The 12,538-nt window shown below is 31.5% G+C and overlaps 1 protein-coding gene across 3 annotated transcripts; it reads left to right on the top strand.

Annotated features, from left to right (window-relative positions):
- The first annotated feature begins 5,049 nt into the window (after positions 1-5,049).
- On the top strand, positions 5,050-12,326 carry LOC144544498 (disease resistance protein RPP13-like). 3 transcript variants are annotated; one of them, XM_078293018.1, is made up of 6 exons: positions 5,050-5,257; positions 5,380-5,470; positions 5,560-6,206; positions 6,652-7,491; positions 7,741-8,085; positions 11,371-12,326. In XM_078293018.1, the coding sequence occupies exons 3-6, from the start codon at positions 5,572-5,574 to the stop codon at positions 12,257-12,259; spliced, it is 2,709 nt and encodes a 902-aa protein (XP_078149144.1). In that variant the 5' UTR covers positions 5,050-5,257; positions 5,380-5,470; positions 5,560-5,571; the 3' UTR covers positions 12,260-12,326. The 3 variants fall into 3 exon arrangements, with proteins under 3 accessions (XP_078149144.1, XP_078149142.1, XP_078149143.1); XM_078293016.1 differs by having other exon boundaries at positions 5,553-6,206; XM_078293017.1 differs by lacking the exon at positions 5,050-5,257 and having other exon boundaries at positions 5,286-5,470; positions 5,553-6,206.
- Positions 12,327-12,538: the final 212 nt, after the last annotated feature.

Here is a 12,538-nt window from a genome sequence, read left to right as displayed (position 1 = left end):
ATAAAGTTAGGCTAGGTACTATACATAGCGCATTTAGAATTTTAGATCCGTACTATAAAATATATATTTTTATTCTCGAAGCCCAAATAGTCACTTTAAATCTTTTATCATGATTTTCATATGAAAATAAATCTTTTATCATGATCTGAAAATAGTCTTGGTTATCAAATTTTATATTTTTTATATATTTTTTAAATAGGTACGAAATCACTTGATTTAAAGATTCTGAATCATCTAAAAATAGTAATTTTCTATCTATTTAAAAAATAGTAATAAATTTCTAAAAAAAATGTAAAATTTGGTCTCCAAACATATTTTCAAATTAAAATCATGTTGAATAGTTTGAATCGATTGTCTAGACTTTTGAAATAAAAATATGCATCCGTAGTATAGACTAAAGTGTGATGTGCATAGTATCATATCGTAGTCTCACTCATTTTAATAATATATTTTGGATCTATTTTATTTTGAAATGTTTCCTTTTTGTCATCCAGCATGGTTTTAAAAATCTGAAACAAAATCAGTTAGTTGAAATCGAAATATGACGAATTTTGTGAATCGGCTGAGTCGGATGAAAAAAATTTAAATATTATAAAGATCGTGTGTTGTATTAATAAAATATAAATTTGTTTATAAAAAATAATTTGTTAAAATAACTAAATAAATTGCACTCAAACTAATTTACTAATATTATACAATATATTATGAACATTTTAAAGTACAGAGTTTCATAACTTAATTCATCTCTTCCGCAAGGTATGCTCGAGTTCCTCTGTATTTTTTTTTAAAAGCGATGAGTTGAAGAAACAAATATTCTAACCCGCCACACGCTAGTTATAGAAACAAATATTCTAAACCACCAAGGTAATATATATATATATCCATGAACATTGAGTCATTGACTCTATAATATAATAAAGCCGGTCGTTGTAACTTGGAAAAACCCATCAACTCTCATATTTCTTCTTCTCTTCTCTTCTTTCTGTTTCTCTCTTTAGCTGCGATTTGAACGCAAGCTCCAATCGAGGTATCCATCTATTCGCACGGCACTGCTTGTTTCTTGCTTACCGTTGTGTTACTTGCATGTACTTGCTGATATTATTTGTTTTTTTCTTCTTCTTTTCTATATATCTTTCTTCTCAGATCATTTCAGCTATCGCATGGAAACTATCTATTTTCTTACTCGAGGCGGTTACGTGCACAACCGCTTCTCAAGCCTTCGCCCTTCTGTCATGAGCTACTGATCATGATCACGGTTGAAGCGCCATAGTTATCTTGCTCTTTTCTATTTTTATTTTTGTAGTTTCTAGCATTCAAAAGTTCTATTTTATTTAAATTTTAAGATGGTAAAGAATCCAGATACTAATAAGAAATAATTGTAGAAAGATCATGAATATATATAATTTTAATTTATTTTGACAACTATAATGTATTTTTGGATTATTTGATTTGTGTAGATAGTAATAAAAGGAAGAACTATTGAGTCAGAATTATCACAATTAAAGATGTTAAATGCTGCAAACAAAAGGACTTACAGGGTTACTGATAATGATAATTTTGTGGATGTACTACTTCAGTACTTGTCCAACCTAAAAGAACTTGAGGTATATGACATCTATGACAGCGAATTAAAAAGGCATGAAGATGAGATCTGCAATGACATATGCAAACATGTTCCCCACACATATCGTTCCCTTTCTAGAGTGCTTTACTTTAATTTATTTGTGTTAGTGTTTCGATCCTTTCCGTACTGTTATTATTTTCTTAATTTTGCTTTTAATTTATTTCTATTTGTTGTTTGGTTTTATTCTGGAGTCTCGTTTTTTAACATGCTTTCAAAAAGCAAGACAGAAGACTATCTATTCTTTTCCTTTTAGTGTCTCGTTTTTATTTTGGAGTCTCGTTTTACTTGCAACTGTTGAAATTATTTTCTTTTCGTACTGTGGTGCACATATTTTACTTAGTTCCCCTCTAGATATGTATTTGGAAGATAAAAGACAAAAAGACTCTGTTTCATGGTGATATGTATTTAACTTCTAACTGCCGAAATTATTTTGATTTTAATAAGTATAAAAATTTAAATTATAATTCTGTTAAAGAAAAAAGAAGGCTAAATTTTAAATTATAGCTTCCGCATAATCATGTTATCAGTTCAACAATTAAACAAAAAGATAAATTAAGTGCCGCTATATGGAAGTTTGGTCCATTTTTCATTATCAGAATTTCAAATTTAATTCAGTTAGTCTAAATCTTCCTTAATACTTTTTTTATAACTAAATTAAAAGAAAAATTGTAGTGTACATCAAGCTTCCAGTACTTCCCGATCGAATGGATGCCTTGCGGCAGAGATGGTGTTATCCCGATATATTTCTGCATCAAAAACAAATTAGATTGTGTAAGAAAATTATAGTATTACTATTCTAGATCAAATTGGATATGCTTCTCAATTAAGCAAAACAATTAATAGAAATTACAAATTTCGATAACGACATATATGGATCAAGTGGGTGCTAAGAGGAAAGAGTTCGAGTCATATATCGAGGAGGATTGTTTTGTAATATTTAAATGTGTGGTTCGATTTAAATTTTTTTTTTTTTGTTGAATGTTACTCAATAGACGGGAGGTTAAAAATATGAACGGGTACTTTTATCAAGGATAATTTTTTTTTATTTTAGATATTTTTTGTGTAATTTAACTGAATTTTTGAATAGTTGGGAGATTTTGTATTTATAAGAGTAATTGAATTTTTTTCATAGGGGGTGCAAACGGATCGGATACGGATTGGATAGTGATAAAACCATATCCGTGTCTGTTTTTATTTTTCGGATACTAGACAGATATGTACGGATACGGATCGGATATCGGATATCCATAGATATATATACATATATATTTTCATAATATACATTAAACTATATGGTATATTATTACTATTCGGATACAGATAATCAAAATTCAAAACCATATTTGCACCCACTACTTATTTCACCTCTATCACCTAATGATGTCGTCACTTCAGAACTGTAAGATTTAAATTTGTTTGCTATTTTATTTTGAATTTACGGTTTCTAAATTGTTTGTGTTCTAATTGTAAAGCACATTATGATTTCATTAAGTCTAGGGAAGACCCGGAATAAAAAAGATAAGAAAATAATGCATTTTTGTTTATATGTTCGTTTTAATCTGTTTTTCTATGATTAGGCAATGTAGTATAATGTTTTTGGAGAAAAAATGTAAGAAAAAGAATGCTAGCTGAAATGAAAATTTTCTTAAATTTGATGATATAATTTTTAGTGGTCTCTATGTCAGTTTGGTAAGATCTCCTTTGCTGAGTGCTGAAATAAAATTCAAAGAAATTGTGAGAAAACTTTTTGCAGTATCACTGTTTCTTGTGCTTTCCAGAAAAAAAATTGAAGAAAAATGAGAACATTAATTTGCTACTTTTCTTCTTCACCTACATAATTTTCAGTTGTATAATTCCGTGTGGCGAGTGGGTATTGTGTTTATATGTAAACATATTCTATGTAGCATTGTTTTGTCTCTGATATGTGCATTGTATAATTCCCTTTCATCTTTTTACCTTTTCCTTTTTCATTTTTTTTTTAAAAATTAAAAAGAAAAAGGCAAAAAGATGAAAGAGAAGAATGTGGAGATAACATTTTTTTTATTCTGCATTATTGGATAGTACTACTTAAACACTTCAAGTTTCAACCACAATAATGTAATATTTGTTTATTTAATGAAAAACACTGATTTTTAAAAATTCTGAAAAAATAATAAACAATTTTAAAAAAAATATATAAAATTTGATCTTCAAGGCACATTATATTGAAATTTTTGCAATATTTTTTAATTTTTTAAGAAGACAATCTTCTTTTTTTTCAATTATGTATTTATGTTAAAAATCCGTCTTTAAATTAACAAAGAAATAACATTTTCAACAACGTGAATTTTTTATTTGAAATTAGAAATGTTAGATATATGCAAACTTATCTTTTCATCTATATATTCCAAACTTGCTTATAATGTTTGGTATTCCAAACTTGCTTATAATGTTTTGTATTGAGCTCAGTTTGATGTTTTGTATTATGAACCTGATCATATATGATCTTGTGATCATATATGATATATTGTGAAAAATTAGCTGGGCCACCTCTGCATTATTTTTGGTACTTTTTTTATGCTTTATATTTTTAAAAGAAAAGAGATATATTCTCAACTTTAATTATGCCTCCATAAACTCAACTTTAGACAATATTATCTTTCAGCATATATGCTAAACTTATAATCTCATCTATCCCTGACTTGCTGATGAAACCAAGTTTGGTATCTAGCTATCTTATTCAAATGCGGAGCTTGTACAGTATCAATTAAAGAATTTTAAGCAAGAAATAATAATACATAGATGTTGAAACTCCAAAGCATATGAAGACACAAATTAACACGCAGAGGTATTGAAATTTTTGCAATATTGAAATTTTTTAAGAAGAGAATCTTTTTTTTTTTTTTCAATTATGTATTTATGTTAAAAATCTGTCTTTAAATTAACAAAGAATTAACATTTTCAACAACATGAGTTTTTTATTTGAAATTAGAAATGTTAGATATATGCAAACTTATCTTTTCATTTATATATTCCAAACTTGCTTATAATGTTTTGGTATCTAGCTTGCTTGGTGATTTGCAAATTTATAAACGTGTATTAAATGAATAATTAATTTATTGTAATAAATATGTAAATTTTTTTAACCAACACAAATACGGACTAATCATATTTTCTATTTTTTGTTGTATAGTTCTGTGTGGCGTGTGGCTATTGTGTATGTATCATAACTGATGTTTTGTTGTTCTATTGTTTTCATCATTTGTCAATATTTACCAAGCTGGGATAATATTGTATTGCTCTGTTTGATGTTTTGTATTATGAACCTGATATATGATCTCGTGAAAAATTAGCTGGGCCCACCCCTGCATTATTTTTGGTACCTTTTTTTATGCTTTATATTTTTAAAAGAAAAGAGATATATTCTCAACTTTAATTATGCCTCCATAAACTCTACTTTAGACAATGTTAGCTTTTAGCATATATGCTAAACTTATAATCTCATATATCCCTGACTTGCTGATGAAACTAGGTTTGGTATCTAGCTATCTTATTCAAATGCGGAGCTTGTACAGCATCAAATAATTTTAAGCAAGAAATAATAAGACATAGATGTTCAAACTCCAAAGCATATGAAGACACAAACACGCAGAGGTATGAGTCCCATTATTATTCATAAAATTTCTCTGTCATTTAATTTCATTAAGTCTGCATGTCATCATATTTAATTGCCATACCTAATTGCATATTTAATTGTGGTCTTATTGGTAAAAAAGTGACAAACTTAGGAGCAAATTCGGTGAATGCATCAATGTGTTGATTGTGAAAATAGGAGAATCGTTGAGCTGAATTGATTCAACCTGAAAGGTACGCCGCAATTACTGTTTTTCCCTAGTTTATTAATACACTGTTTTTACCCGAATTTTTACTGGTACAATTGTTCACCCAGTTTCTAGGTAACTTGAAAGATGGCCGAGGGAATAGTTAGTTTGGTTTTGGGTAAGCTGTCGGATGCTGTTATTAAGGAAGTTTTACTATTACATGGTGTCGGCAAGCAAGTGGAGAGACTGAGTCGTGAGCTCAGTTGGATTCAATCTTTCCTAAAAGATGCTGACATGAAGAAGATTATAAATGAGGGAGAGAAGCATTGGGTTAAGGAGGTCAGAGATATTGCTTACGACATAGAAGATGTAATAGACAATGCCATTTTCTTGAAGGTTCCTGAGAACTCTCTTGCAAGAGGATGTTCTCGAATTGTTGGGGCTGCTAAAAGGATGTGGAGGAAATGCAAAAAGCTCCCGGATTTGCACAACCTTGCTGATGAGATGAATGAGATCCTGGCACGGATTAGGGAGATCAATGACAGTAGAGAGAGATATGGAATCAACTCTTTGGGAGAAGGCAGTGGAGCGCAGCCGAGGCTACCGATCAGGCCCCCTGTGCTACCTAAGATTGATGATCCTAATGTTGTCGGCTTCGATCATGATAGGGACAACATTGTAAATCTGTTGCTTGACACAAGCATTAAAAGGCGTGCTGTCATCTCAATCGTGGGACCTGGTGGGCTCGGAAAAACAACTCTTGCTCGAAAAGTTTATAATAGGTAAATATGATTATGTCAAGCAACTGTGTCAAAAATAGCTGAATATTAAGTTCTTTTATTCGTTCTGCACAAATTTTGTCCAAAAATTAAAAAAGTTTCCTGCTGAAATAGGGTGATAAAATTGTGCAATGAATATATTGTTGTTACACAAAAGACAAGTTAACTTTAATTTAAAGAAATTCAATTGAAACATTCCCTGAAAAGATGGTTTTTAATTTGAAGGTAAAATTACCTAGATACCCTATAAGAGTATGAAATTGACAGATTTTCACATCAAAAACATTATGTATCATATATGCCAAACTAATTAATTAAATTCTCGTTTGCCGACTAGATGATAAAACTAAATTCTCTTTTAAAAAATATAAAGTGTGAGAACCAGGCTCAATGATAGGAGCAGAGGAATGCGATATGATTCAAACAATCTGTTTTTTTTTTGTTACAGCAATGATGTCAAGAGACAGTTTGACGTTTGCATATGGGTAACAATCTCTCAAGAGTTCAAACTGATGGATATTTTGAGAAAGATAATAGAGCAAGTCGAGCCTCTCCCTCCAAACGACGTAGAAGGTGGAGAAGAGTATTTACTTACAAAGCTTTACAGAACCCTTAATGGTGAGAAGTACACTTTAGAAGACCATTTACGTCCAAACTCTCATGACCCTCAAGCTAGTACAAAGCCACAGCCAAAGAAGTACCTTCTAGTCCTAGATGATATGTGGAGAAATGATCTATGGATTAAAATTGGTGAAGTGCTGCCTGATGCCGGGATTGGAAGTAGAGTAATGGTAACTACTAGAATCCAAAACATTATCGATGATGCTGAATCATATAAACTTCCATATCTAACTGAGAAACCGAGCTTAGAGCTTTTGCTGAAAAAGGCTCTGCCTAATCGAGATTTGAGTAAAAGGTTTCCTGATGAACTGTATGAGGTTGGAAAACAATTTGCTAAAAAATGTGGTGGATTACCCCTCGCATTGTTGGTTTTAGGAGGTTTATTATCAAAAAAACCTGCAAATTATGTTGCTTGGAGTAAAATGTTGGAAACTATGAACTGGGGTACTGATGGAAGAGATTGTACTGAGATCATGGCCACCAGCTACGATGACTTGCCATTTGTTCTCAAATCTTGTTTCATGTACTTTGCGGTTTTTCTTGAAGACTATGTATTATATGCTCCAAATTTATTGATGATGTGGGTTGCTGAGGGGTTCATACCTGCTGAAGAATCTAGAACATTCGAGGATACTGCTGAGAGCTTCCTAGAAGAATTAGTGCAAAGGTATGCTTTAATAGTTTAACATCCTATTACATATTCATTAAACTTATCATTTGATTTTATTTTTTAGATAAGATATCCTACTTTTTAAATTGGCTGTTTAAAAGTCAATTCATATTCATGACTAACATTTTTCTTATAGGTTTAGTATTATATTTAGTTTAAATACACTTGTTAGTCGTATTCATGCCAACAGTTTTCATATAATCCAGAGGATCCCATTTAATTAATCTTCTAATTTAATTTCAACAGAAGCTTGGTTCAAGTATTACAGAGATCTGACGTTGATGATTCCATCACACATTGCCGTATACATGATCTCCTTCGTGAACTAGCAATCCTAAAGGCTAAGGAGGATAACTTTCTCACAATTTGCTCCAACCCTGACAATTGGAAGAGCAGCGCCAAGGCACGTCGTGTGGCGGTTCATTACTCGGGTTGTAGTGAATTGATGGAACATGCAAATCCAAATCTCCATTCTTTGGTGTGCTTTGAGGATACAATGCCAAATTGCTCTCGGCAAAGGCTGCTTAAGGTGCTTCATTACAGGGCACCGAGTGTAGATTTCGAGTGTTTTCATGGACTCAATCAATTAAGGTATTGTTTATATTTGCGGAATAAAACAATAAAGTGATAAATAGAGAGTATGATGAATTGTTTTTTTTTTATTGCAATCTTGGTATCAAAGTTTTTATAGCGAGGCTTTATATAGCCAATTTCTATCTAGTCCCTAACGGTTACCTACGGTCAAATAAAAAGATAGAGTTGCCCTTTTTATTAATTAATAACTCTTTTTTTTCTAATAAATGGTCCATGATGAAAATACCCCTAATGGGTCCAAGTCCTAACTGGTGCTCTAATTATCTTATTTCTCAACACCTCCCTCAAGTTAGGGATGTAAATGTCGATGAACTCTTAACGTGTTACGTTTTCTTCAAATTGTCTTGGATCTAATCCCATCGTAAAGATATCCGCCAATTGGTCTTCACTTCTTACAAAAGGAGTTTCAATTTTCCTTTCCTTGATTTTTTTCTCTAATAAAGTGACAATCCACGTCAATGTGTTTTGTTCTCTCGTGAAATACCGAATTGGATGCTATGTGTCGTGTCGCTTGGTTGTCGCAAAATATTTTCATTGGAATTTTAATTCCCATATCTACGAGGAATTGCTTGATCTATGTCAATTCACTCATAGTTGATACCATGGCACAATATTCTGCCTTGGCGCTTGATCGTACCACGATATTTTATTTTTTTGCTTTTTCATGTGAGAAGATTTCTGCTTACAAATGGGCAAAAATCAGTTGTCAATTTTCTATCAAATCTCCCAGTTCAATCTGCATCGAAATAGCCACACACATTTTTAGAATTATTATCTTTCATGCAAATTCCTTTTACCAGATGTTCTTTTTGAATACTTTAAAATTTATTTGTTAATTCCAAGTGTGGTGTTTTTGGAGCTTTGTATGAATTGGCTAATTTAACTTACCAAGAACGAAACATCCGGGCGGGTTACTGTTAGGTATATCAATTTTCCTACAAGTCTCTAAATTTAATTTATATCTTCTAATGACCCTTCTTCGCTATTTAATTTATGCTTACCATCTATTTGTGTTGAGACCAGTATCCTTTAATAAATCTAAAGTATATTTTCTTTGAGAATAAATAGGCCTTTCTTAGAATGTGCGATTTATATTCCTAAAAAAATATAAATAACCAAGATCCATAACGTCAAATTTTATTTCAATTGAAATTTTAATTAATTAATTTCTTCTTGGTCATAATGTCATCAACATATACTAATATAATGGTAATATTAATTCCTTCAAATTTTACAAATAAATAATAATCGGCACTACTAATTTTAAAATTACAAGAAATTAAATGAGAACTTAGTTTGCCATCTCATGCTATTGGAGATTGCTTCATTCCATAAATGACTTTCTTCAATTTGCATGCTAATCCATGATTTTTTTTCTTCAATTCAGAAAATGATCTACAATGGACTTATATAATTTAAATTGGCACTAGGCAATCTATTTATTAAATATGTGGCCGTGAGTATGGCATCCGACCAAAAAATATTTGGTACATTATTTTGAAATAAAAGAACTCGAGTCATTTCAAGCAAATGTCTATTTTTCAGTTCGGAAACACCATTTTATTCGTGTATATAGACACATGTTGTTTGATATAAAATCCCTTTTTGTTTGAAGAATTTAAAAAAAAAATTATTTATAAATTCCGTTATATTATCGGATCTAAATATTTTAATTTTTATATCACATTGATTTTCTATAAAATTATAAAACTCTTGAAAGTGAGAAAATACTTCACTTTTATTTTTTAGTAAATGTAAAAAGTTACTTTAGAAAATTCGTCTATAAAAATTACAAAATATTTGTATCAATTAAATGATTCAATTGAAGTGAGTCCCCACTCAAAAGGTTTCTCACTTTTACTATTTGATAGATGAAATGGTAATCCAGTATGTTTTTCGTAATTTACACATTACACAATTACTACAATCCAATTTTGGAAAATCACGAATATATTTAAGAATTTTATCGGAAGGATGCCATAGTCTTTTATGCCAAAGAGTGTCAAAATTATCTTGTTTTTTGACATGTAGATTGAATAATTTAAAAGAGTGTCAAAAAACCTTCACCAATTATTTTTCGATTTCCCGATTCTTAAATATTACATATTTGAAGAAAAAATTGTATTGCAATTCTTCAAAATTGTATTGCAATTTAATTCTTGTATTAGTTTTTTAATTGAATAAATTTGTAGAAAAACTGCTTATATACAAAATATCTTTTATATTTTTGTATATCTTTTATTAAATATTACATAATCACATGCCATCAATTTTGATTTTCATACCATTTGCAACAATAACATATTAGTCATTTATGGATAGATCTAAATTGGTCAATAAATCTTTGTTGCAAAACATGTGGTCAGTTGCACCATTATCTAAATTTTTTTGATTTTCTGAAGAAAGATTTATTGAATTTAAAGAAATACCATAACATTTTGGGAAATCTTGTTAAGACAACCGCGTAATTAGTTGCTAGATCACTTGATCTTGGTTTTCTTGGATTGGATTGCTCTGATCCGTTTCACCTTTTTTTCTCAAAAATCTCAGTTAAATGGAGGCCTCTATTTTATGACCAAATGGAGAGGATGTGTCACTTTTATTAAACCATTTTTCTTCTTTCTCTTCCTGAGAGTTCTTTCGCTGATTCACTCCCCATGTTTCCTTTCTTTGAGGTCGCTGCCTTTTTTTTTCTCTTTGTATCTCCTTCCATCTCCGTCGTTCTTCTTTTTGGTCAGAGATAAGGATACAAGAACCAACACCAGATCGGGTGTTGACCTCCTTTTTGCAATTTGTAGAAAACTCATCGCTAATCACTAGGTTATGGATTTTATCAATTTTCTTGCTTGGTGGAGTATCTCAGGTTGGTGTACCATAATTGCTGTTATTTAGGTTTGATAGTATTTTTCTGGGTTTCTGGTATTTTACTGCTACTGTCTTTCTCGTATCTGTTATTTGGTATTGGCTTTCAGGTATTTTGTTTGTACGACACTGCCCTTTTTCTGGTTTTGATGTTTTTGCTAGTATTTCTGGTACTTAAATTGATAAGAATATACACACTTGTTATTTTTCTGGTATGGGTGGCTGTCTTGTGTAGCTCTTGGTGGCCTTTAAGGCACTTGGTTTATTTTCTTTAATTGGTTGTCTTGTGTATCTCAAGTTGGTATGCTATAATTGTTCTTAACTAGTAACTCTGTTTTATATAATAAATGGTCAATGATGAAAATGCCCCTAACGGGTCTGAGGCCTAACGGGTGCTCTAATTATCTTGTTTCTCAACAGGTATTGCGAATTTATTGGCAAATTGAGTAGTAACAGAATATCTTTTGAGTCGTTCATAAGAGGCCTGAAATTTGTGGAGACCCTTGATTTCTATCGACTAGAAGATCATGGCGACTTGCATGATGATATATGGAATGTGAAAACACTTAGGCATGTGATGCTAAATTTCGAGGAGTATACTGCAGGACCCTCATCATCTGCCGACCTAAAAAATTTGCAAACACTCTGTTTTGTGAAGAGCAGAGAGTCATGGAATGCACAGTTACCTAAACTACCAAATTTGCGTTATTTAGCTATCAAAGTGGAGAACTCCTTTTCATGGGATATAATGGCCAAGTTGCTTGATACATTGAATCATCTAACCGATCTTTATTTACGTGGCAGTGAAGTGCCGCAAACAATTGTGGAGATGCAAAGGTTTCCATTTTATCAGCATTTACAATCTCTGTGTCTACAAGAGGAGTCCTCTTCCCCCAACAACAAGTTGTCACTTGAGGTTGGCATGTTTCCCATCCACGTCACAGTGCTTCAACTCTATGGTCTCCAGTTCAAGGAAGATCCGCTGCCAGTGCTAGAGAAGCTACGCAGCCTCAGGTCGCTCGTGTTGGATAAAGAAGAGAATCGAAAGATGAGCTGTTCTGATGGAGGCTTCCAACAGCTACATCAGTTGTGGTTTCGGAGCCTAACCAATCTAGAAGAATGGGAGATAAAAGCGGGTGCCATGCCCATACTTAATGAAGTGAACCTACACTTTTGTCACAAACTAAGGGTGCCTCTCGGGCTTCAGTACCTGTCCAACCTCAAACAACTTAAAATACTTAGTTGCAACGAATTAAATGAGCATAAAGATGAGATCCGCAACATCTGCGAACATGTTATTTTTGTGTAATTTAACTGAATTTTTGAATATTTGGGAGATTTTGTATTTATAAGAGTAATATAATTGAATTTTTTCATGACTTGTTTTTATCAGAACCAACTACATATGATTGAATTTGATTATACTCCACTTGATCATGTAATGGTGTCACTTCTCCAGTTCAGTTAATACTTAATAGAGCAACATTGCCATCCTATTGTAAAATACCGGCGTGTACTCGAAAGTTTGCTTCTTATTTAGTGGAGTTTTTTTTTTTTTTGTTGAAATGCTTCTCTATAGTTTTCTAAA

The sequence above is a fragment of the Carex rostrata genome, chromosome 26 (assembly GCF_964058835.1).
Source record: "Carex rostrata chromosome 26, lpCarRost1.2, whole genome shotgun sequence".
Lineage (NCBI taxonomy): Eukaryota > Viridiplantae > Streptophyta > Magnoliopsida > Poales > Cyperaceae > Carex > Carex rostrata.
Note: the sequence above shows the minus strand (reverse complement) of the source record. Positions and strands in the feature narration are given on the sequence as shown.